Below are 26310 nucleotides of genomic sequence, written 5' to 3'. Positions count from 1 at the left end.
CTCTTACTTCACCAAGAGACCCTTCCCCTGCCACACCCGGGCTCAGATACCTCTGGCTTCCCTCTATCCCTTCCACTCCAGAAAGGAGAGACCAGCCAGGACCCTCCATCTCCCACCTGCACTTACCACCAAGGGCTCACTCTTGCCCATCGGTTCACAGAATGGCCGTCAAGGCAGGAAGGATCCTTAAGTATCTAACTCCAAGAGTGATTCTGAGGCCCGGAAGCAGGCAGCCCCCACTTCCTGAAGCCTACACAGGACCCCACCTGGCCCAGCCTCCCTTCCCACCTGCAGTCTTGTTCTTTGTCCAGCTAGTCGCAAGGCCAGCACACCCTAAACTGGAAAAAAAACAAAACAAACAAACCTCCGCATGGTCAGACCTTGATCCAGAGCCTACGCAATCCTGAGGAAAGGGTCTCAGGGCTCCCGGAAGGGATACAGACCTCATGGAATAGACATGGACCCCACTGAGAAGACGATACTTCATCGAGGAGGCATTAACTGCACAAAAGGGACACACACTTCACTGAAGGTACGTGGACTCCATTAAGGGAACACAGATCTTACTGGGGCATCTCAGATCTCACTGAAGGGCTGTGGACCCTGCTAATAGGACATGAATGGCATTGAAGGTCACTGACCTTACTGAGGGGACATGGGCTTTCTCCAAAGAGATACAAAACATATAGACTTTACTAAAGAAACATGAACCCCACTGAGAGGACTCAACCCCACTGAAGGGCCTCTTACTACACTGAGGGAATGCACACCACTGAGGGGGCACAGACCTTATTTAGTGGGGACAGACCCTACTCAAGGGATCAGACTTCACTGAAGCATAATAAGCCCTATGGACCTCACTGAGGAGATAGGAACCTCTCTGTGAAGAGAAAGGCACATGCAATGGCACACAGTCCTAGTATAAATGATCATCTTTCCATCCCACACACAAAGTTCTGGGCAGCCCTCTCCCTTCTCCCTCTCTTCCCAGCCCTTCTTTCAGGCCCCAGAGCTGTTCCTGACACACTGCTGCCCTCTCCTGTCTACAGGTGGCACTGCAGATGCTGGGCCCATAATGGATTTACAAGCCGTTCAGGTCATCTCTGAGCCTGGAGCCTGGGGTTGGGGAAGGAGGGGATGTGTGGCCAGGGGCTTGACCAGTCCCCTCCCTCTGCCTGTGGACTGTGAAATGGAAGTCTGGACAAGAGGCCTAATAATATAGGGAACCAACACCCCATCCCTGGAAATGGGGTAGTAGTGCAAACTATGGTGTAGTTGGAATTCCTCAGTGGGAAGAGGATGGATCGGGTTGGACAAGATGAGAATCCACGAGATCAAGAAAAAAATATTAATAATGATTATGGCATTTACTGTATTAAGTAGGTGTCAAGCCATATACTAAAAACTTTCCGTGTGTTATTTAGTCCTCACCACCCAGAGATGGATACTGTCATTCTCTCCATTTTACAAATGAAGAGATTTGTACATACTCAAAGAGATTAAGTGTTTTGCCCAAGATCACACAGTTTGTAAGCTGTAGCAGAGGGAATAGAACCCAGATACCTAGACTTTAGACCCATTCCCTACCCTTTTATCCTCCCCCAACCCAGCCCACTCCTACCATATCACCACCACCATGATTTCTTTCTCAAAGTTTCTTTTCCAGAACCACATAAAATAAAAGCTCTTTAAATAATGGTAAATATGCAAGTTCCAGGGACCCCATTCCAGCCAATTAAAGCATGATCGCTAGAGTGGAATCTAGGGAGCCGCTTTTAAGATCCTAAGACAAGCTCAAGTTTAGGCTCACTGCCCTATGCTGATAGGTCAGGGGTTCTAGAAGGGGTTGTGATTGAAAGAGGAGTCGACGAAGTGTGGGGGGTCCAGGGAAGGATCTGACGTCCGAGGAGAGATGTCCAAGGAGGGTCCTCGAAATGAAGCAGGTTGCACATGAAGTAGGGGCTGGGGCTGGGGGTCGGGGGTGAAGTCGGAGTCTGAAGTCGAAAGAGGGGTCTGGGGTCGGAGGAAGAGTCTGAGATAGGAGGATAAGGATCTTGGAGTCCAAGAAGGGGTCTGAGGTTCGAGGAGTTTGGCATTAGAGACAGTATCTGGGGTCGACAGGAGGTTTGCAGTCAGTGAAAGGGACTGCGAGCCGAGGAAGGAGCCTGGAGTCTGACGAGGATCCTAGCTCAAACTGGAAGGAGGAAGGGGTTTGGTCCCTGGGCTACGTAAGGTGCCCTGAGCCACTAAGGTCGCGCTTACCGCGTGCTCTTCCCTCCTGATCCCCGACTGCGCGACCCGGACCCGTCCTCCAGGCTCTGCATCCACACCCACACCCCAACCTGCGCTCTGAATGCAGGCTGACAACGCTAAGCAGGCGGGGCCGAGTCAAAACCCGACACCCTCCAGGGTCCGGGTTTGAGGCGCCCCCTCCCGGCGGTCCAGGAGCTCAGGCCCCGCCCTCCTCCCTCCTCCCTCCTCCCCACCGTCCCCCCCACCCACCCCAGCCCCAGCCCGGCCCCCGCCGCCCCACTTCCGGCAGGCGCTGCGCTGCTGGGGGCGCGGGCGAGGATGGCGGCAGAGAACGAGGCCAGTCAGGAGAGCGCCCTGGGCGCCTACTCGCCGGTGGACTACATGAGCATCACCAGCTTCCCGAGGCTGCCGGAGGACGAGCCGACGCCCGCGGCCCCTCTGAGGAGCCGCAAGGACGAGGACGCCTTCCTGGGAGACCCAGATACCGGTGAGGCCCGCTGGCCCCGTCCCTGCCCCCTGGGACGTCCCCGGTCCTCCTTCATGTACGCGAAGCATCACCTCCAGCTCCATCTCCCTAATTCATTCCCTTCCTCCTGGACCTCTCCCTTCTCCTCCCTTGTGTCTGTTAATTATCTGGTGGGGCTGGGGATGCATTTCTGCCTTGGAGGCTTAGGATGCGACAAGGGAGAACGATGCTAGGGACTGCAGTAGGAGGGGTGGGGGTTACCCCCTTGGGAAGAACCAACTAATAAGGAAGGAATGTTGGCGGGGAGTTCCTAAGGAACAGCTGTGATCACCTAGAAGAGGATTTTCTCTAGTCACAGAGAACAGGATAGGAGAAACCCAGTCAGAGACTGCAGCAGGATGGATAGAGGCTAGATCTTGAGAAGAACTTCCCCACAGCCAGGGATTGTGGGAAGGAGAGACCATGAGAAGAAGCTGAGCATCTCTTCGTGTCCAGGGAGGGGTAAAGAGAATATGATTCCCATCCATCTGCGAGTGATGGGTACTGGGAGACAGGGGAATGGACTGCATGACCTCTCAAAGTCCTTGGGGACCAGAGCACCTTCACTGCCCTGTGGATACCTCACCCCTCCCAGAGCAGTGGATCAGGCCAGGATGTTAGTAAGGTACCCTGCCCCCTAGGAAGCAGGCTCCAGAATTTTACTGTATTCTCTTCAACCCTCTGCGGGAACTGCAAGGGGTGAGAGTAGGGAGGGAGGAGACAGGGCTTGGGGGACACCTGGGGCTGAGAGCTGTCTGAACATTTCTTCCCTAATGCTCTTTCTCCTGTCCATGTGGCTCAGCTTCTCTCCTCCCCTCCATTCTTCACCCTCCATCCTCCATCCCCCATTCCCTCAACGTCACTTCCTGGCATTAGAGCCTCCTTCTACTTCACTCTCTCTTCCTCTCAGTGCCTGCACTTGAGCCCTATCCCTCACCAGCCTGGCAGATCCTGCTTCTCTTGCCCAGCCCTCTCTGGCCTGGCCCTTCTGTGGCTACTCCTAGCCTGATGGCCCCAAATTCTTTCCCCCTCCACAATTCTCCGGTCACCTGGCCCTGACCAGCAGCCCCTGCCAACCTGACTATCTTGTACCCTTCCTGGAGGGGGTTTGAGGGGAGGGTGGGGAGGCTTATGGTCATCACATGTCAAAGCCGCAGATTAAAACTTCTTTTCTGAAGGGAGTAGCCCTGGAATCAGGAGGTAGCAGGGAGAGAAGTGGGAGGATGTGTCCTGATGGATACCAGCCTGAAACCAGGTCCTTTGTTCAGGAGCCAAGAATACCACTTATGGTCCCAGCACTGCCCTGACTCACTGTGTGACAATGGGCACACCTACCCTGACCTAGGTCTTAGTTTCCTCTTCCAGCTCAACTGGGAATGCCTATCGCTCCCAATCTAGAGATTGGAAACCCCTGATATGTTTTATCCTCCTTTCCTATGAATGTCTTAGCATTTATCAAAACCTGTGATTATTTATTTGTGCAACCTTTGATTACCCCATGTCTATAAGCCCTGTGAGGATGGGATCATGACTGTCTTGTTCACCATCCTTTCTGCACCATCGAGCACAGTGCTAAGCTCTCAATAAAAACTGTTGAAGAAATAATTGAATGAAAGAGAAGATCTCAGGATGAAAGAATGGCAAGGGAGGGAGTTCTCAAACCTCAGGGAGTTCCTTGAGGAGTTAATACAGGCTCTGCCCTCAACTGTATAAAAATCCAGCAGAGACCCTGGTCACCTGAGTTTCTAGGGAGCTGCACCTTATGCCAAGTTGTGCACTAAGGTTCCAAGGACCTTGCCATCCTGCCCGTGTAGTCATTTCAATACCATGTCTCCCAGCACTACTTCCAAGCCCCAAGGCTCCTCTGGCCCAGCTGGACCAGCCTGCTGGCTAACATGACCCCCTATGTTCTCAACCTGCTGGTGCCACCTGATGGTACTGCCCCATCCGCTTATGCAGGACTTTGGTTGTGCCCAGCCAGCCTCTAGCCTGCCATTCCACAGAACCAAGTGCCAGGCACCCCACAGCAGGCCCTGTGGAAAACAGAGCTAGATGGTGACCACTCCAAGATTGGCGAAAACTTTCTTTGCTCTTTTCTGAGCTCCAGGCCCGTGTGTTCTTCTCTCTCCCAGACATCTGCCTCTGGATGTCCTGCAAGTCCCTCACCTTCAACATGTTCCATGCTGTACTCATCCTCTCTTCCCCATACACCTGTTCTTCCCCCAATGTCATTCTCAATTAATGACACTGCCATCCATCCAGTCCCCAAGGTAGAAGCCTAGGAGCCACCCATGATTCTCTCCCTTCTGCTCACGTCTAAATAGTGGTCAGATGCTCTCTGTCTTCCTCCTAAGTATCTTCCAAATTCCATCTCACCATCCCTGTCATCACCACTGTAGACTAAGCCACCATCCTCTCTTATCTCTATTACCCATAGGCTTCTAGCTATTCTTCCTGCTTCCTGACTTTCCCCCACCCCCTCCCAACCCAATCCATCCAGCACCCTGCTTTTCTGATCATGTCACTCCCTGTTTCAGAAATCTTTAGTGATTCTCCCCTTAGGGGAGTAAGCAAGCCAGGGACCGAGTCAACTCTGTTCAGGGTTCATTTGTCATAAACCCAGCTAAAACTGAGCTACATCTAAAAAGAGAATTTTATTGGGTAGCATAACTGAAAAGTTCAGGATATAGGGCTTCAGGCATAGCTGCATTGAGGTACCTGAAAAAGATTTGGATTTTCTCCATCTTTTGCTTTGCCTTCATTTTTATGGGCTTCATCTTCAGGAAACCTCCCATCTTGTGGGAAGCAAGATGCCCCCAGCAGCAACAGGCTTACATCTTACCACGTTAGCAATCTAGACAAGAAAGTCTTTCTCTTTCCCAATATTTTAGCAAAAAACAAAACAAAACAGAGTTTGAATATCATTGGTGCTGGTGCTGGTCACGTGAACCTGAACCAATCACTGTACAGAGGTGCCTGTTCTGATTGGCTAGGCCTAGGTCATATACTCACTCTGATCAGGAATGAGGGAATGAGGAAGGAGAGAGGGGATTTGGTGTTCTCTAAAAGAAAATTGAGTGGGGAGTGGTGACTAAGCAGGTAAAAATGAGATGCCTACTAAGCCAACTGCCTTCAGACAACTCCTGCTGTTGTCCCACAAATTCAGAATAGCCAAAATTAAACTCACCCTTTTTCTCCCAAACGACTTGTTTCTTCTGGTCCCAAACTAGCCTTTTCCCAATGTCCTGCTGTTGTCCTTACACATCAGCAAAATCAATGGTATTGCTTCCCCACCGCTTACACAGTTGGTACTCAGTAAATATTTTTATTGAATAAATAGCTAACAATATTCATTTATATTTATATTATATATTCATAATAAATTATTGGTAGAATAAGAAGTCTTGAATATATCTAACTCTGATGGGGCCAAGTCTTGAATATATCTAACTCTCCTGGCTCCTCATATCTGATTGGAGAAAACAGATTTAAGGGTAAGTGCCTGGAAATATCAACTTGAATTAGTTTATCAACTGTAAATCAGTTTTCTTTACAGACTCTGGTGCTGGTGCTGAGGGTTAGAAGCAAGCATGATCAACTGAGGGGGGGCTTCCAGAAGACAAGTCTCTTTTTTTTAAATAGAAATTTAAAAACAAATTATATGTTCATGGTGAAAAAAAAGAACAGTGAGAAAAAGTAAAAGTCCTCTTCTACATTCTTATCTCCTGCAGTTTTTCCTGTTTATTTAAAAATATATGTATTGATTTTAAAAAACAAAAGAAATATATGTAAGTGGTAAAAATTTTAAACAAAAAATTCTCCCACTCCATCTCATTCCCATCTTCACTATCTTCCCCCAAAAGTAACCACCATGAAGAATTTCTAAAAATTATCTATATATGTATGTGGTTTCTTATTTATACAAAAGAGGGGAGTATGGATTATGGAGGTCCTTGAACACCAGGTTAAGGAGCTTGGATTTTTATCATTTTGGCATTGGTGAACCATGATAGTATTTTAAACAGGAAAATATAACAGTCAATTCTTAATATTATCCCACAGACTTTTAAAGGGGTTATACTCCTAGGCTATAGTAGCAAGTGTTCAAAAATATTTTGAATGAATGAACTTTTAAAAACACATTTTGAGTACAGTCACATATTAAGGTCAAGGTATCAGGCTATTTCTTTACCATTCACAAGCACCCAGGACCCTTAGACCATTTAGAGACCTAGGTTCAAGGCTAATATATCCCAGAGGAAGGAAGCTATGGGATGGAAGAGGGTCTCGGCCCTGGCCAGGGTGGAAAAGAAATGGAAATAACTTTGAGTGAGCACCTATAGAGTGCCTGGTATACATCACCTTTTTGAATCCTTGTACCCATCCAGCCAGTTAGGGATCAGCTCCATTATTAGGATGAGGAAAGTGAGGCTCATGACTTGAAATGACTTGTCCATAGTCACCCAGCAAGTAAGTAGCTTTCAAATGTCCCCTGCCTCTACTTTTATTATCCTTAGATCCATTCTCCAGATAGCAGCCAGAGGGATCTTTTAAAAACACAAACAGAAGGCTTCACATTCTTGCTTAAAACTCTCCAGTGGCCTCCTGTGGCTCTCAGGGTAAAATCCAACCTTCTCACTAAGCCCTCAAGGCCCAGCGCATCTGCCCTAGCCTCCACCTACTACTCTTCCTTTCCCCTTGCTCACCACACCAGAGCCACCCCAACCTTGGTTATTTGTTTTCTAATGCACCAAACTTATTCCTACATTAAGGCCTTTGCACCTGCTGTTCCTTCTTTGTGGAACACTCTACACACTCACTCCTTGCTCTACATATGGCTGGCTCCTCATCCCTTAGTTCTCAGCTTAAAAGTCACCTCTGCGAGAGTCCTTGCCTGACTTCCCCAGCTAAGTGCCTCCAACATGTACCATTATTCTCTATCATTTCATCCTTTTTTGTTGTTGTTATAATTCTATTCTTTTTTTTAATTGAAGTATAGTTGATTTACAATGTTGTGTTAATTACTGCTGTACAGCAAAGGGACTCAGTTATACATATATACATTCTTTTTTTTTTTTTTTTTGCGGTACGCCAGCCTCTCACTGTTGTGGCCTCTCCCGTTGCGGAGCACAGGCTCCGGACGCGCAGGCTCAGCAGCCATGGCTCACGGGCCCAGCTGCTCCGCGGCGTGTGGGATTTTCCCGGACCGGGGCATGAACCCGTGTTCCCTGCATCGGCAGGCGGACTCTCAACCACTGCGCCACCAGGGAAGCCCCATATATACATCTTTTTCACATTCTTTTCCATTATGGCTTTTAAAAAATATTTATGTATGTATGTATTTATTTATTTATTTTTGGCTGTGTTGGGTCTTCGTTGCTGCACACAGGCTTTCTCTAGTTGCAGCGAGCGGGGCTACTCTTTGTTGTGGTGTGCGTGCTTCTCATTGCGGTGGCTTCTCTTGTTGTGGAGCATGGGCTCTAGGTGCGTGGGCTTCAGTAGTTGTGAACCACAGGCTCAGTAGTTGTGGCTCGCGGGCTCTAGAGCGCAGGCTCAGTAGTTGTGGCGCACGGGCTTAGTTGCTCCGTGGCATCCCGGCACGGGATCTTCCCGGACGAGGCTCGAACCCGTGTCCCCTGCATTGGCAGGCAGATTCTTAACCACAGCACCACCAGGGTAGTCCCTCCATTATGGCTTATCACAGGATATTGAATATAGTTCCCTGTGCTATACAGTAGGACCTTGTCATCCTTCTCTTTCTTCATAGCACCTGCCACAGCTTGTAATGATATACTCCTTTACTTGTTTATTATCTTATTCCTCCACTGGTTTTCAAAACCCATGAGGGCAGGAACTGTTTGTTCCTTTCCCCTAGCATCTAGCATGGGACCAGACAAATAGCAGACCCTCCATATTTGTTGAATGAATGAATGGATGGATGGAACCCGAAAACAAGGTTGGAAGACAGGGCCCCTCCGCTCAGTTTATGGAGCTGCCTCCTTGCACAGAAGGCTGGGCCCCAGCTGGGGCAAGATCTGGTTTCCAGGGAGGGCCCAACCCCTGCCTCTCCAGGAAGTGTTCTCAGCCCTGGGTCCTGGGTCCCAGGCATTGTGGCCTAGGGATGGGAATCCAGCCGCCCTGATGCCCAGTTGGGGGTCCCTGTCTCGTCCAAGCGGGGACCACCCCCCACCCCCACCACGGCCCTCCCTGGGGTACATGGGGAGACGCTGAAAGGGGAGCAGTGCTGTCTAGTGGAGTTTGACTGGGGGGGTGGGGGGCAGAGAGAGGTGGGGACACGGAATAGCCCCGCCTAGAGGGCGGGCAGGGCCGGGTAAGAGGCGCCCAGACCGACCCCCGCCGCCCGCAGACCCGGACTCCTTCCTGAAGTCAGCACGGCTGCAGCGGCTGCCGTCGTCGTCGTCGGAGATGGGCAGCCAGGACGGGTCGCCGTTGCGGGAGACGCGCAAAGACCCGTTCTCCGCGGCAGCGTCTGAGTGCTCCTGCCGCCAGGACGGGCTCACGGTCATCGTCACGGCCTGCCTCACCTTTGCCACCGGTGTCACTGTGGCGCTCATCATGCAGATCTACTTCGGGGACCCCCAGGTGAGGAGGAAGGGGAGGGGGAGAGGAGAGAACCTTGGGAGGAGGGGTGAAGAAGCGCTTAAGGAGACCTTGGGAACTGAGGAATGGCTGAGTGGTGAAAGGGGGCCAGCAAATGGAAAGCGGAGAGGGCGGTGACATGGGAGAGGAAGGTCTCAAGGGGGGGCCTCCTGGGCGTGAGGCGGACAGAGCTCAAAGAAGGGAACTGATCAGGTAGGAGGCACTTGAGGTAAGGAAAGAAGACTCGTAGGGGAGAGTCAAGGGGATAAAAGGGCAGGGCTCCCATCCCCACCCTCTGTTGGAGGTTCTGGGGTTAGTGGAGGTGCCTTAGGGAGGCAGGGGGCCCCTTCTGCGCCCAACTAGTCCCCTCCCCCTTCCAGATCTTTCACCAGGGCGCTGTGGTGACTGATGCCGCCCACTGCACATCGCTGGGCATAGAGGTGCTCAGTAAACAGGGATCTTCTGTGGATGCAGCTGTGGCAGCAGCCCTGTGTTTGGGGATCGTGGCTCCTCACACTTCTGGCCTGGGCGGGTAAGAAGCTCCCAGCTGCGGAGGTTGGGGTGCCCCAGGCCTCCTTCTGTCTCTTGGTCTGTGGGCCTCATGTGCGCTTCTCCAAGTTTGAGCAGAGGGGCAACTGGGCCCCACCTCCTTGCATTTTCTCTTTCTACACCCAATCTTACCCCTTCTGTTTACATGGAGTCCAAGGAGGTGTTTTCAGAAGATTTTTCTTTAACTAGGAAAAGGATTTCATAAACTCTAAAGCGAGGTACACAGTTGGGGGTATACTGTCATTAATTAAGGCTGTGATACTTCAACTTTTAGGGTTTACAAATCCTTAAAACAAATCCCTGTGAGTCTGATGAAAGCAATGGATCCTCTATCCTCCAAAAATACACTCCAGGGTAAGACCTCTTAAAACAGAGACTATAAACCGGCCACCCATGGGCTACACCCGGCACACAGCCTGGTTTAGTTTACACACTTAAATTTTTAAAAATTTGGTTGTTGATGTTAAAAAGTTGAGAATTTTCATAAAAATCCAGATTTCTAACATTTCTTGAACAATCAGGAGACCTAATAACATTGGGCCTACATTCTCACCTGGCTGCAGTTATCTGGAGCTGAATAGAAGCTGTTTCCCATGATGGGGCTTGTACTGTCCACTTGGCCATAGTTCCTACCACTCCCTTTTGTTTAGCTGTCCTGCTTTCCCTATTATGTTAGCTGGCAGGCCAGTTATCTCAGATGTAACCCCTGTCTCAGATAGAAGCAAACCACAGAAAAGGGACAAGCTGACTAAGTCCATATCTTGGCTCCTGAAAGACCAGCCTTCCAGGCCCTATGAAAGAAATTCCACTTTTGGTTGTGTACAGTCTGTCCTTACATAATTCAGTCCTGGGAGAGGGAGAGGGACGTACCACAGAGGCAGGTGCAGGAGGCTGGCAGGGGTCCAACTGTGGTGGGAGGTGGGGGTGGAGGGGGAGCAGAACATCCCGCTCTCCCAGTCTCTGGATTTTCCCTCGTCAGGGATTAAAGGCTCCAATAACAGGCTGGAAGAGGTCCATGGACTCTGGGTCCCCCACCCCCTTGATTTCACTCCCCACCCTGATAGGGTAGCTGAGTCTCTGAATCTCTGCTGGGGAGGGAGCTCAGACACCTGACTCCTGATGACAGACTGAACCTTTAGCCATCAGCGTGGGGGGCTTGAGGAACGGCAGGTTAATTGTTCAGAGGAGTGGCATCTTATCATCACCCTCCCCCTTCCGTGTCTCTCCTAGTGGGGGTGTGATGCTGGTACATGACATCCGACGGAATAAGAGCCACCTAATTGATTTCCGGGAGTCTGCACCAGGGGCTCTCAGAGAAGAGGCCCTGCAGAGATCCTGGGAGACCAAGGTGGGGAGCCTGGTGAGAAGAGGGGGTGTCTCCCTTCACTGCCCTTCTGCTAACCCAAGCATTACCTTGCTGAATATTTACTATGGAGGTGAGGGAAAGAGTTAAGCAGGATGCTCTTAGGCTCTGAGGGAGATAGGCAGCCCCCAAAATAAAGTAATGAACCAGGACTTCCCTGGCGGTCCAGTGGTTAAGACTCCACGCTTCCACTGCAGGGGATGCGGGTTCGATCCCTGGTAGAGGAAAGATCCCGCATGCTGCAAGGTGCAGCCAAAAATAATAATAATAATGAACCAGAAAATCTGAATGTTTGATAACAGGCAGTGCAGCACCACCTTACTTCTCTGGTGACCTTGCCTATCTGGCACATAAGAAGGAAGAAAAAGAGCCACTGAGCAGTCTGAGATGTTACAAAGTAGCTGCACTATCACTCACACATCTCATTCTGAGGCTGTTATTCGTAACTTTCCTAGCCCATGACGTACTGGAAGATTACAGAGGAACTGCTGGAGGCAAACCCGCTATCTACTGAGAGCAAAGGAGGAAATAGAATTACTTGGAAAAATAGATATTTAGTGCAGTGGCAAAAGCCAAACACACCCCTGAATTATCACAGTTCAGAGTAATGGTGTTGTGTTAATGAAAACGTTAAATGAAGGTCACTTGTCCACTGTTTTAAAAGGCAAGAGTAGGTATAATCCAATCTAGACAGGTTTCCATCTAAATTGTTATGTCTTGGCTCTTAAAAGGGTTTGCTTAATTTATAAATCCCTCAGCTATGACAGATAAAGGAGGCCTTTCTGCATTTGCTGATAGGAAGTCAGGGAGGTGGGAGGGATGCCTGCTGGGGACAGCTTGTCCCTCCTCTGGGATACTTGGCCTGTGTCTCTCCCCTGTGCCAGCCCCCCATCCCTGGCTTGGGGCTCTGCGGAATTCAGCCCAGCGCCCCCCCTTCCAGTGACCTGGTCTCCTCTCTCCCTCACCTGCCCGCCTTGCCCAGCCTGGGCTCTTGGTGGGGGTTCCCGGAATGGTGAAGGGGCTACACGAAGCTCACCAGCTCTATGGCAGGTAAAGGTTCTCCCCCTGGGGACCAGGGGCCCCTGCCTGCACTCCTCCTTGGGTGGCCTTCTCCTACCTTCCTGGATTCTTCCCTTCCCAACTCCCCCCTCCTAATATCCCCTTCCCTTGCCAGGACTCTCCTTCCCTGGAACCCCCCTCCCCCCCCAGGACCCTTCTTCCTCCCCCCAGGACCTCCTCCACCCCCTGCTCTCCGGCTCCCCCAGGCTGCCATGGTCCCAAGTCCTCGCCTTCGCAGCAGCTGTGGCCCAAGATGGCTTCAACATGACCCATGATCTAGGTCAGTGGGGCCTGGGGTTGGAGGGAAAGGCATGAGTTTGATGGAGAGGGGAGAGGGAACCTCTGCGATTTAGGTCCTAAGCCAGGAAGTGCCTCTCTTCCAGTTTGCTCCTCAGACCCCCTCCCCACACCACCCTACCTTCACTGGGAGGGATCCTCCAATGGAGGGGGGATCTGGGAATGGCCCATATACACCACCACTACCCCCACCTCCTCTGTAACAGGCTCCTGGGGGGCCGGAGGGCTTAGGGCCGGCCTCTCAGCCCTCATCCACCCCACCTGTTGCGTGTACAGTCCCAACACCCCCATCCCAGCCTCGTGTCCCTGCCCGCAGCCCAAGCCCTGGCTGAACAGCCACCACCCAATGCATCTGAGCGCTTCCGTGAGACGTTCCTGCCCTTGGGTCACCCGCCACTACCTGGCTCACTGCTGCGACGGCCTGACCTGGCGGCGGTGCTGGATGTGCTTGGCACCTATGGCCCCGCTGCCTTCTATGCTGGTGGCAACCTCACGCTGGAGATGGTGGCAGAGGTGAGCGTGTGGGGCACCCCCGGCCCTGTGGCGGAGGACCCTACTGCAGAGAAGTCCTCTTCCCCCTTACTTCCCTGTCTTTCTTTCTGCATATATTTACTGCGGATTCCATTTACTTGAAATTGTAGAATAGACAAAACTAACCTCAGAATCAGATCAGTAGTTTGGGGGATTGGAGGGGTTGACTGGGATGAGGCACAAAGAACCTCCTAGGGTGATGAGAATATTTTGTCTTGATTGAGAGCGGTACCTTTGAGCTCCCCAGGGCTGGTGCCAACCTGTATAGTGGCTTGTCCTGGCCCTCCCAGGCCTGGTGGAGACCCATGATCAGCCTCAGCTTCCCTGAGCCCACAATCCCACCCTGCTCCCTGGATTTTCTAGGGACCGAGGGAGACACCATCTTCACTGGTGACTGTCAGGACTGGGGAGGATTGACACAAGGGCTTACCACCCAACCCCAAAGAGTCTTAGTCTGAGGCAATAATGGGTTCTGAGAACTAGTGTTGGTAGTTCGAAACCACTAACGGAAAATTTTGTTCTAGATAAGGATACACAGACCAACTCAGTGATTGTCTCATCTGTGCAATGCGGGTGGTTGTATCTATCTCTGCCATACAGTTGTGGGAATTAAACAGGTCCATCATTCTTTCTACTTTCATGGAGAGCCTGCTTTGTGCCAGCTTCTGTGCTGGGCATTGGAGTTATGGATGTGGTGATAGGTGCCTGTCTCAAATGGACATCCCTGGAAAGTCCAGCAGCATACTGGTTTTAGATCTACTGGGTCCAGGGACTCCATCTACATTGTAAGGACTTGTTCTGTCTCTCTTCCTTTCGGTCTCACAACTCTACTTTCCGCTGTTTGAAATCACTCTGTCAGATCCTTTCCACACCTGCTCTCCACCAGCCATCCTTCCGGCAGGCCGTCCCAGAGAAAGAGCCTTTCTCATTCAAATAGTTCCAGCAAAGCCTCAAGGTTATGTCTCATCAGCCCATCATAGGTCTCATGACTATTCCCAGACCAGTCATGGTAGCACAGAAAAGGAATGATCTGATTAGCCAGACCTGGGTTGCATATCCTCTCCTGGTGGTGGAGAAGGGGATGAAGGAAACTCTAACAAAGACCATCAGAGCTTTAAGAGAGAAAAACCCAAAGCTGAGTTTATTAACTTACCAGACAAAGCCAAGAAATTCAGTGTGTAGGTCACTGAGGGTAGATTAGAAGTCACGGGCTTCAGGTACTTAAAAGTACTAAAAAAGGAGAGGATTCCTAGTGGTTATGCTAATTTAGGATTAAAAATTAGCATGCTGGATAGAATGAGCCCATCAGTTTGTACAAGATTAGATCATTGGTCAGTAGAGTGCTCAGTTACGTCCAGTAAGGGTTGTCCTGCGAGGGTCATCCAGAGTTCATGGTTTTGGAGTGGCTTTAGTTGGTTATAGTGAAATGCAGAATTCAGTTTTGATATCTCCTAGGCAAGTGCTGCTGTAAGTGGAAAATCTTCCTTCTACATAGGCAGAGGGCAGTATGTGCAAAGACATGTAGTCATGAGTTCAGGACCTGCAAGTCACTCTGGGTCGCTGAATAGAGCTCATTGGGGAATAGCAGGACGTGAAGTGGGAGAGGTAGGCAGGGGCCAGATCACAAAGGGCCTTGAATGCCAAGCTAAGGAGGTCATTCATAGATTGTATCCAGTACAATGTCTGGCACATAATGGGTGCTTATTGTTAGTGCTTTTCCCCTTCCTTTTTCTGGGGTACCCACAGCTGATGGGGTCCCTAAAGGCCATGATGGGAACTGCAGAAGGCACAATATTTATAACCATTTGATCTGTGTATGATCCAAACATATACCTTAGGCTAAACTGCATGCTCACAGTGTGGTGTGTGACTCACAGTGGTGGGGGTCATTCTCTCCCCTCCAGGCTCAGCATGCAGGGGGTGTCATAACTGAGGAGGACTTCAGCAACTACAGTGCCCTCTTGGAGAAGCCTGTGTGTGGCGTGTACAGAGGTGACCTCTCCCCCAGCTCCCAGGGTCCCCACTCAGGAGAAGCCTCCCAGTCCACGGCCACATCCTTTTGGCCTAATGGCTCCTCCCCATTTCACAAGAGAGAAACCGAAGCAATGAGCTGGCTAAACAGCCAACCGTTGAAGCAAGCCAGAATCAGCCTACTTCTAAAGTAGTTGTGGAGTCAGTTACCCCAAATATTTAGGATATGGGGAGGGAGGTCTGGTCAAAGGCTAAGGCCTGGAATTTGGGGTTCTGGCCGTAGGTTTTCTTTTTTTTTTAATAGATTTATTTTATTTATGTATTTGTTTATTGGCTGCGTTTGGTCTTCCATTGCTGTGCGCGGGCTTTCTCTAGTTGCAGTGAGCGGGGGCTACTCTTCGTTGCAGTGCAAGGGCCTCTCATTGCGGTGGCTTCTCTTGTTGTGGAGCACAGGCTCCAGGCGTGCGGGCTTCAGCAGTTGTGGCTCGCGGGCTCCAGAGCGCAGGCTCAGTAGCTGTGGCGCACGGGCCTAGTTGCTCCGCGGCATGTGGGATCCTCCCGGACCAGGGCTCGAACCCGTGTCCCCTGCATTGGCAGGCGGACTCTCAACCACTGCACCACCAGGGAAGCCCCATAGGTTTTCTTGATTCAGGGTCTGTGTTGCCTCAGCCCGCTCCCCAGCCCCACTCTCACTGCCCTATGCTTCCTAAGAAGAGTCCATAAGACCAAAATCCATCTTAGCTTCAGGTTAGAACAAACCCTTCAAGACAGTCAGAGACCTGCCCCCTCATTTTGCCAAAAGGAAACTGAGGCCCAGGGGAGGAATGGAACTTAGCCTGCCAAACTCAAAACCAGTGAGGAACCCAGAAATCCAAGCTTATGACATGGGTAAACTCCATGTTTGCAAACCCAAAGTGGTAGGTTCCTGAGTCCCTCAGAAGGTTCTCAGGCTTTCTCCCCTCGAGGAGACCCAGATAACCTCAAGCTCCAGGAGAGGCTGCCTCTGCATTCAGGATTCCAGGCCTCAATCTCTTAAGCCTGATTCTTCTACCAGAAGTGGTATTATAATGAGCAGAGGAAGAGCATAGCTTTGGAGCCAGGAAGACCTGGGTTTGAGTACCAGCTGTGCCATTCACCTTGAACAAGCCACTTCCCACTCAGAGCCTTGTTTCCCTCCTTAAAATGGAGATAATAATAGTGCCCACTGCTCAGGGTGCCCACGAGGAGGTGATGAGATGATGTTGGAAGTTATCCTGATCAGAATGGGCACTGAATGTGTAGTATTTGATTTCCATTTGCCCTCCGCAGCCTGGGTTCTCTTGGCAATGCCAGTACCTTGAGTACTCTGGGCTCCCCTTACCTCTTGTAACTTTGGACCAGCTTGCCTCTTTGTTACCTCAGTTTCCTTGCCTGTAAAATGGGAATGATAACAGAACCCATTGTGAGGATTAAATGAGTTAATTAGTTAACGTAACTGTCATGTGTCAAGTATTATTATTGTTCCTTTGATGTCCAGACATCCAATAACAGGGGCCTCAAATAGAAAGAGAAGTTTGCTGTTTCCAGGAAGTTTCAGGGGTGGGACCAGCAGGAGCCCTGAATAATATCCTGGCCTAAGGGAGGAGCTGAAAGGAGACACATAGTGGACCAGGACACTGGACATCTGGACACCTGTCCCTGCTCTGCCAATGGACTGCAGTGTGACTCTGGGCAAATCACAGTTTTCTTGAGCCTTAGTTTCCTCATATGGACGAGGAAACTAAAGACAAGTGTTCTGGGTTGGAGTCCTGGCCCTGCCCTTGACTTGCCGTGTGAACTTGGGTGGGTCCCTTTGCCTCCCAGTGTAGTTTTCCTACCTGATGAGGGGGTTCAGTGCAGTGGTTTCAGTCTGTGTGATGGAGGGATGTGGAGATGCCTTGACCTCTCCCCCTGCCGTCGGTAATTTCCTGTCCTTTCAGGCCACCTGGTTCTCAGTCCCCGACCCCCACACACAGGCCCTGCCCTCATCAGTGCTCTCAACATCCTCGAGGGCTTCAACCTCACCAGCCTGGTATCCCGGGAACAGGCTCTTCACTGGGTGGCAGAGGTAAGGCTGACCCCTCCACTCCACCCTGGGTCTGGGGACACTAAGAGTGGGGGGATGGGGTAGTGCCAGAAGGCCTGACTAAATCACCTGCAAGTTTTCTCACACAGCACCTGGTGTGGGTGCTGGGAGGGGCTTGGCAACCTCTTCCACACCCCTGCTCTGTTTTCAGACCCTGAAGATTGCATTAGCTCTGGCCAGCAGACTGGGAGATCCCGCCTACGATTCTACCATCACTGAGAGCATGGATGACATGCTCAGGTGGGTCCCGAGGGGCAGGACCCTGGGTACTGCAGAGGCGGCGGTGGCAGGTGTGGGGAAAGAATCAGGTGAAAAGCAGCTGGTGGAGCAATAAGGCCTGAAGGCCCAAGTCAATTTCAGCTCAACCCCAAATCACAGTGTGACACTAGTTGCCTCACCTTGCGCCTTAGTTTCCACATCTGTACAACAAGGTGGTCTACTATATATAGCTCTCAAATTTTTTTGGCCCTAGCAGGGCACCTATATGGACCCATCTGTTCCCCCTTTTGAGTAGAAAAAGAAAGCCTAATAACAATGAAAAGAGCCCCCAAGCAAATACTAGAGGTGATGGGGATTTTGATTCAAATGTACTTACATTAGCAGCATAACACAGTAGTAAGATTGTGGGCTCTAGTCGGACTGTCTCAGTTCAAATCCCAGCCTCACCATTCACTAGCTGTGCAGCCTTGGGCAAGTCATTTAAACTCTCTAAGTCTCAGTTTCTACAAGGGCCTGCCATTAACAGTGCCAGCCTCATGAGGTTGTGGTGTGGATTAAACAAGATCATACATGCAAAGCACTTAGCAAGTTGTCTGGCACATAATAAATATTCAACGAATATCATTGTTATTCTCAATTGGCAATAGAGGTAAGATTGATTACTATTTAGCTGCTACTATAACTGACTTAAAGGCTAGCTAAAGGAAAAATCAGAAGCCAAAAATATAGTTCATATAAATTTATACTGATACTCAAACAACCCTCTATGAATTAAGTTGCAAATGATGAGACTAAATGAACAGCTAATAATTAAAAAGCAGAAACAGCAGCAACCAAAAACAAAAACCAGCTCAAGGCCACAAAGATAAAGCCTAAAAACCAAGCCTTCCCCCCGCCTGCCCCCAAACCACTTGAAACAAAACCCTCTGTGTGGCCACTAGCCCTCGTGGTTGAAAACTGAATGGACGTTCTCAGTAATCCTTGGTAACTTGTCATTCTCTAGTCAGTTTGAATAACTAACTAACCATTATCAGGTAAGAAACCCTCAGTTGAACTTTAAAAATAGAAAATTGCATGTTTTCAAGATCAATGCAAATTTAGCTCTAAAACACAAACACCGATGTTCAATTAATTTAATTTATCCAATAAATAGTTATTGCTGTGCCAAGTCCTCCTGTGCCTTGAAGAAAAAATTCTAATAGCAAGTAAAGGTCCCTGTATACAAAACCCTCCTCTAGCTAAACTCTTAATAAAACTTCAGTTCTGGACTACAAACGCTAGGTTAAATGAATTCAGTTTGTTCATTCAAAACAAATATTTTCTGAGCATCCCCTATGTTCCAGGTACTTTCATAGAAAGGATTAAATGAATATAGTCAAGTAACTAAAAGACTTGATTTAAGCATGAAATAAATTCAACACTGCCTCTAGAAGAAAACCTGAATAACACCTAAGTAAATTCATTCAGTTCAATAACTATTACCTGTTTATTCCCTATATGCTAGGAATAAATGAGCCTCTGCTCTCATAGACCTAACAGTTCAGTGGGGGAGGCAGATATTAATCAAATAATTGCACAAACAGCACAAAGTGTGGTAGGTGGGGTGTAATGAGAGCCTGTTGTGTGTTCATCTCCTACCTCTTGTCTTTTCAGCAAAGTGGAGGCTGCCTACTTCCGGGGCCAGATCAATGACTCCCAAGCAGCCCCTGTCCCGCTCCTGCCCATCTATGAGCTAAATGGGGCTCCCACGGCTGCCCAGGTGCTGATCATGGGCCCTGACGACTTCATTGTAGCCATGGTCAGGTATGCCAGCTCAGACTCAGAACCTGGCACAAGAGATCATCTGGACCAGGAAGGAGGTCGGGGGGTAGGGGTGGGAGTGAGGGCAGGCGCAGGGCTCACCTGGCCCTAACCTCGGCCCCCAGCTCCCTGAACCGGCCCTTTGGCAGCGGCCTCATCACCCCCTCGGGGATCCTGCTCAACAGCCAGATGCTGGACTTCTCTTGGCCTAACAGGACTGCTAACCACCCTGCGCCCAGCCTGGTAGGGCCTTGCTTTCCTCCTCCCCTGGGGACCCTGAGGCTAGGTAGAAGGTGCAGTAGTATGACTGCTCCTCCCTCCCCACTTCTTCTGGGAAATTATATTATAAAGAAAAACAGCCTAAACCAGGTGTCCACTTCATCTCCAGCCCAAGTCCAGGGCTTGGAGCCTGTTGGGTGCAAAGAAACCTCGTCCCATTCTGCTACCGTCTCACTGTGTGACACAGGGAAAGTCTTGCCCCCTCTCTGGTCCTCAGTTTCTTCACCTACTTTACAGTGAGGATATTGGCCCCCTTTTGATGCTTTGGGTACTTTTCAGCATTAGTAGTTTATGACTGTGTGATGCTGAGCACTAAAGGGGCACTGAAGAGGGACCCAAGAAGAAAGGAGATGTGAATTATTGTCTATTGTGAGAGCAGCATTCTTAACTCCCTGCAGGTTGGGACCCCAGCAGGACAAAGACAGATAGAGATGACCAGGGTGGGGATTATTCTGTTCTTTCTCATAGTCATCTTTCTTGGCTTGATCCCTCTCCTGCCACCCATGGTAGCCCCATAGCAGCCCCTTAGCTCAGTGAGTCCATTATCTACCTCAGTTATCCAGGGACCCTGCCCATTTCACAAACAGCAGACTGTGGCCTGGGGATGGGCCAGTCCCCATGAAGACTGCGCCTGTGGAAGATTCAGGAGAGAGAGATGTTGGAAGAGTGGTGGAGTAGCCCTTTCCTGTCTTGCCCTGCCTCTTATTCCCCTGTGGTCTCGGTCCTCTGACAACAGGAGAACTCGGTGCAGCCAGGGAAGCGGCCACTGTCTTTCCTGCTGCCCACTGTGGTCCGGCCAGCAGAAGGACTATGTGGGACCTACCTTGCCCTGGGGGCCAATGGAGCTGCCCGGGGCCTCAGCGGCCTGACCCAGGTGAGTTTTCCCCCGTGAGGGGCCTTTTGTGGCCAGGAGGCAAGCTGTGACCTGGGCTGCAGGTGCCCCTCATGTCTCTGACTTGTCCTTATCTCACGCAGCAAACATGGGCTGAGGCTGCTTTGTGCCAGGCCCCTCCTGAGCACTGGGGACATGAACTACATTGTTTTTAGCAAAAAGGGAGCCCTGAATCGCCATGTCTTCTCAGGTTGCAGGGAAATCGCAGGACCAGTAGAATTGAGAGGTGATAGAACATCTGGGCTGCCTGGGTTCTGTCAATCTCTAGTCCCATCATGCCTCTAGTCAACATCTGAACAACAAGCAGCCTTCTTTAGAGTCTGCTTTTGAAAGGAAGGGCCTGCTACCTTCTAAAACACAACAGTTCCATGAATGTCTTGAGCATCTGATATATGTGTCAGGCCCGTACTTTGGCAGGTGGTGAGTTAACAAACCTGAGCTTTGGAATCAGACACCTCTGGGCTCAGCCTAAGTGCTGCCAGTTTCCAACTGTGTGGTGTTGGGGAATTCACTTAACCTCTCTGAACCTCAGTCTCCTCATCTGTAAAATGAAGATAATAACAAATAGCTAACATTTATGGAGATTTTACTAAGTGCCAGGCACAGTGTTACATGTGGTAACCCTTTTAAGCTTCCCAACTTTGGGAGGAATCCTTATTTCTATTTCATAGATGAGGAAACTGAGACCCAGAGAAGTTAAGAAGTTAGGTTCAGTTTAGTAAGAATGGGCAGACAGTTTGGTTACAGAGCCTACCTATACTTCCAGCCACTAAGCTGAAAGTACCCACATTATGCCCTAGACCAGCCCCAGCTCTTAGCCCTCTCCTGGCCAAGAAGAAGGGAGGAGAGCCTTGGGTTGTATTAAAGGAGACTGGGTGCTAGTGATGCCTCCTCCCTAGCTCTCTCCAAACTCTGGAATGAATTGCTTTTCTTCTCTGGCCCTTGGTTTCCCCTCTGTAAAATGGAGACAGTCATTACAGGCCTGCCTGTTTTCTGGGGCTGTTGAGAAACTCAGATGACATCCCTGGTGTAAGTGTTCTAAAGACTAAGGAGTCTGGACCAGGGACGAAGGCTGTGGATTCCTGAACCCACACCTCTGGGACAGCCCTGACTTCTGCCCCTTGGCTGCCTACAGGTCCTGCTGAACGTCCTGACCTTGAACCGGAACCTGAGTGACAGCCTGGCCCGTGGCCGCCTGCACCCCGACCTGCAGACCAACCTCCTGCAGGTGGACAGTGAGTGAAGAGCAAAGGTCCCCATGGGGTGGGCACAGGGCAGGGTGGAGGAAAGGGCTCCTCCCAAGGGTGCCCCTGCCTCTACCAGCACCAACTCCGTGCCAGTGAAAGTTTGGTTTCTTTTAACCAACTCCTACTGGAACAGTGGAAGATCTGCGGATTGGAACCTGTCCTGCCATTTCCTGGCTGTGGCCTTGGGAAATTCACATCTCCACTCTGAGCCTCGGTTTTCTCATTTGTAAAGTAAGATATAGTTGTTCATTTTGCAAACCATTCATTCAACAGTTTGTATTGAATACCTACTGTGTGCCAGGTATTATCCTAGGTGCTAGGGATACTGCATTTACAGGCAGACAGGAAAAGGAATCAAGAAATATGAAAAAGCAAAACAAATGCTCTGCAGAGCATTAAAGCAGGATGATGTATATGACTAACTCGATGACTGGGGAAGCGTTCTCTTTGGTGACATTTAAGCTGAGATCTGAAGAGTGAGAAAGAGCCCACCAAGCAGAGAACTGTGGCAGGCTTTGTAGGCCAAGGGAAATGCAAATGCAGAGAACTCACTGCAGGAATGGGCTTGGTGGTTTAGGAGTAGAAAGGAAACCAGGGTGAGTGAGGGTAAGCTAAGATCAGAAAGCAGGCCGGGGCCAGATCATAGACCTTACAGATTATGGTGAGGAGATAGACTTTCCTCTAAAAAGGACGGGTGCTTAATTTTGGACACAGCTTAATTTCATAACTGGGAAAGTATGTGCACCTTTGAGGAGTTTTTATTAGAATGTATTATGCTAGTCCAAAGGGGATACAAAATTGCGTGAGACATGGTCCTTGCTTATTCAGTCTCCCCATTTTACAGATAAAGAAACTGATGCTCACAGAGGTTATAAACTAGTCAAAGACAAACCAATAAATGGCAGAATTGATATCAGATACGTACCTGTTATCATACCAAAGACTCAGTTCTTTACCGCATGGCTCTTGATACCTCCTGGACTGAAGCATGGTAGAAGCCACAGACCTAATTCCTCAGTAGTCACACCCTGTGGTTGCTTAGTGACACTTGGATCCCAGCTGATGGGTGATGAGGCCAAGTCTTTGAAAATGAATATTGCTCAACTAACATCTTCAGGTCTCTGTGGAATATAAGGCTCTGTGCTCAGTTACTGTGGGGGTGAGGGTGCTCATCCCAGCCCTCCCTTGAGGGGCACACAGTCTAAGACAGGCTATGACGAGCAGAGGCTTGGTGAAGGGAAAGTTCACCCACCTGAGGGCTCCGGGAGGCTTAATGGAAGAGGTGACAACTGGCTGGACCTTGATGTATGAGCAGGAATTTGGCATGTGGAGGTAAAGAACACTCTGGATGGGGTTGGGTTGTTGGGGGGAACAGCTTGGGCAAAGCCAGAAAAAATGGCTCAGAGAACAGCCAGGGAGCCAGCTGGACTAGAGACATTGTTTCCCAACTTCAGAATTTATCCAGTACCTTCATGACTTTTGACAGATTTGCACACTATCTAAAGCATTATTTACATAATGTGTGTCTACAAATGGATTTCCTTTTAAACCTGAATGTATTTTAAAAGTAAACCTTATATCATAATCACAAATGGAAAAATGGCATCATTTGCCACAAATAGATGATAAACAGCTACAAAAAAATCAAATGTTTCTAGGTTTTAGTTAGACATTTTTGCCCATAGAATGTTCTGAGGTCTGCTCTCTCTTTTAAAGGAGATTAGAAATGTTGGAGACCAGACTGGAACATAGTCCTTTCTGTTATCAAAAGGACTGAAAGTGAACCACAAAGGGAATATATTTCCAACTTGGTGATGTAATGCTATTTAATGTGTGTCTTTATCTCAAGAACTACCCCAAATCATCCCATTTGGGGAAGTAAGAAGATCAGATTTTTGTTGAGGAGCAGTGGGAGGTGAGGTTACAGGGCTTACCGTGGAGGTTCATGTTAAGAAGTATGGACTTTATCTAGTTGAGCAGGGGAGGGATATGACTCGATTTGTTTTATGTAGGGGAGGTGGATTGAAGGGAGGAGAACTTAAGTCAGAGAAACACAAGAAGAATCTGGGATAATGGTCCAGGCAAGAGATGATGAAGACCTGAACTTATGCGAGAGAGTGGGAATTTGTTCATTTATCTAGAAAATACTTGTTTAACATTTACTGTGTCCTCACCCTGTTCTAGGCACTGGGACTCAATAGTGAACAAGACAGCATTCTTGCCTTCAAAAAACTTACATTCTAGTGGAGAGAGACACAGTAAATAAATAAACAAGATGCAGGTAGCAGTAAGTACTTTGAAAGAAAATAAAGCAAGGTAAAGATGACAGGGGCCGCTATTTGAGATAGTGGCCAAGGAAGTTCTTGAAGACTGGAATGAAGTAAGGGAGCCAGTTTTGTGATTATCTAGTAGGAGAGCATTCTAGGCAGAGAGAACAGCAAGTGCAAAGGCCCTGAGGTAGGAGCATGTTTGACCTACTTGAGGGACAGCAAGGAGGCTAGAGCAGAGTTAAGGGAGAGAGTAGAAGGAAATGAGGAGAGGAGTTTAGAGAGTTACAAGTTTCCAGATGATGTTGGGCATTAGAGGCCTTGGTAAGGACTTTGGATTTTATTCTAAGAGTCATCAAAGTTGTTGGAAGGTTTTGAGCAGGGCAAGTGACATGGGCTGACTAATGGCTGCTGTGTGAATAGGCTGTAAGGAAGCAGGACTGGAAGCAGAAAGACGCATTAGTGGGCTATGTGGTAATCCTGGCAAGTAATGATGGCAGCTTGGCCTAGGCAGGTGGAATGAAGACCCCTAAAGCCAAGTCCTTTTTCCAATATTAAGAATGACTATACATTATCAATCACTTACTATATGCAAGGCTCTGAGCTTTGTGCATTGTGTGCATTGTCTTCTTTAATCGCTGCAACAACTTTATGTGGTAGGTTCTCAGATAATACCCATTTTATTATACATGATGAGACTGAGGCTCAGAGAAGTAAAGCAATTTGCCCAAGGTCATACAGCTCCTTAGTAGGGCATCCAGGACCAGGACTCAGGTCTGACCGTCAGACTCCTGAGCCAGTGCTCTAAACTCTCTGAATGTGTGTATGTTGGGGAATGGTTTTCAGGTGAGTTCACAGAGGAAGAGATTGAGTTCCTGGAAGCCAGGGGTCACCACGTGGAGAAGGTAGATGTCTTGTCCTGGGTCCATGGCAGCCGGAGAACCAATAACTTCATCATCGGTGTGAAGGACCCTCGGAGCCCAGATGCAGCCGGAGCTACCATCCTGTAGAGCAGCAGGGTGGGGCGGGGGTCTCTTCTCCCTGCCTTTGCATGTTCCTAGAGTCCCTCCTTCTCCCAGGTTTGGTCTCAGAGGGACCCCAGGGATGCCCCAGATCAGGGGCCAGAGGGGATGCTTAGCAAACCCTATCTCAGAGTAACTGGAAAATTCTCCATCTGGAGGCCTGTGGTGGTGGCAGTGGTGGTGAGTGTCAGTGTCCACGACCAGGCAGGCAGGACCTTGAGGAGTCAGACTATCTGTCTGTCTGTCTCCTTTTCCTTAGCCATGCAGGCCCTGAGCTTAGGGCTGTGCTTGCAAACCCTTCTCAAGGGTCCTAACTACCCCAGCATCTCCAGCTGGGCCTTACCTGGCCTTGTTTTCCAGCTCCCTTCTCCTGTCCCCAGCCTCATTTCTGAAATGACTAGGATTTTTTAAAACGGACCATCCTAGGGAGGAGGTGCTCCTCTCCTCCTCCCATCAGGTTGATTTGGGGGCCTTTCATCTGGGGTGGGCCCAAGGTGTGGGGTAGGGGTGGGGGTGGGGACCAGCTCAGGGGCTTCCATTTGAAAAGGGGAATTAAAGAAAGAATATTGCTTAACCACGGCTCTGACTTGCTTTCTGTTTGGCTGTGTTGGGAGTGGGACTGAGAGAGGAGACCTTGGCTCACCTTGTCCCAGTAGCCCTGACTCCAGGCAAGCTGGAGTCAACTTTGTTGGGGTCGTAACAATATCTGCTGTCCATCAAAGACTTGCACTCATAAAAATAATTAATAATTATAATTATAGATAGAATCTATTGAACACTTAATGTGTACCAGGCTCTATGCTAAATGCTTTATGTAGATAATATTAATTACATTATAAATCTTCATTACAGACTTCATGAAGTTGGTACTAATATTATTCCCATTTTACAGATGGGACACTGGCAAAAAAGGTTAAGGGGCTTGTCTAATGTTCCTCATATATTAAATGGAAGAATTGGGATTCGATCTCAGGATGTTGAACTCCTAATCTATGCTCTTAACCATTTGCACGTCTACTAGGTAAAATATTTGTTATAAAGTATACTTTATACAGTATATATCAGACAATAAGTACCTTTTACAAATTATATCATTCATGCATGAATGTACCTATCCATTATATTACAGGTACTTTGTTAGGCACTGGAGATTCAGGATTGAAAAAGACAATTTTTTTAATGGATTCGCAGTCTATAGGGAGTCAAACATTAAATAAATAAGGGCACAGATAGTTAGGGTAATTGCCATCATGATAAGCTCTGTGAGGAATGCTATGAGAATGTATAACAGGAAAGGTAATCTAGTTCAGTTGTGGGGTGGGATCAGCAAAGGCTTCCCCAAGGTAATGAAG

At 49.2% G+C, this 26310-nt stretch overlaps 1 protein-coding gene across 3 annotated transcripts; it reads left to right on the top strand.

The window, feature by feature from the left end:
* Positions 1-2571: 2571 nt before the first annotated feature.
* Positions 2572-24946, top strand: GGT7 (gamma-glutamyltransferase 7; the record flags this gene model as incomplete). 3 transcript variants are annotated; one of them, XM_079719742.1, is made up of 15 exons in its annotated part: positions 2572-2740; positions 9126-9361; positions 9739-9890; positions 11138-11255; positions 12253-12320; positions 12536-12609; positions 12943-13139; positions 15062-15149; positions 17087-17214; positions 17384-17472; positions 19105-19254; positions 19377-19494; positions 20267-20404; positions 21558-21657; positions 24783-24946. In XM_079719742.1, 15 exons carry the CDS (start codon positions 2572-2574, stop codon positions 24944-24946), a joined length of 1989 nt encoding a protein of 662 aa, XP_079575868.1. The 3 variants fall into 3 exon arrangements, with proteins under 3 accessions (XP_079575868.1, XP_079575867.1, XP_079575866.1); XM_079719741.1 differs by having other exon boundaries at positions 11138-11267; XM_079719740.1 differs by having other exon boundaries at positions 11093-11255.
* Positions 24947-26310: the final 1364 nt, after the last annotated feature.

The sequence above is a fragment of the Hyperoodon ampullatus genome (assembly GCF_949752795.1).
Source record: "Hyperoodon ampullatus genome assembly, chromosome: 14".
NCBI lineage: Eukaryota > Metazoa > Chordata > Mammalia > Artiodactyla > Ziphiidae > Hyperoodon > Hyperoodon ampullatus.
This window is presented reverse-complemented; position numbering and strand designations above follow the sequence as displayed.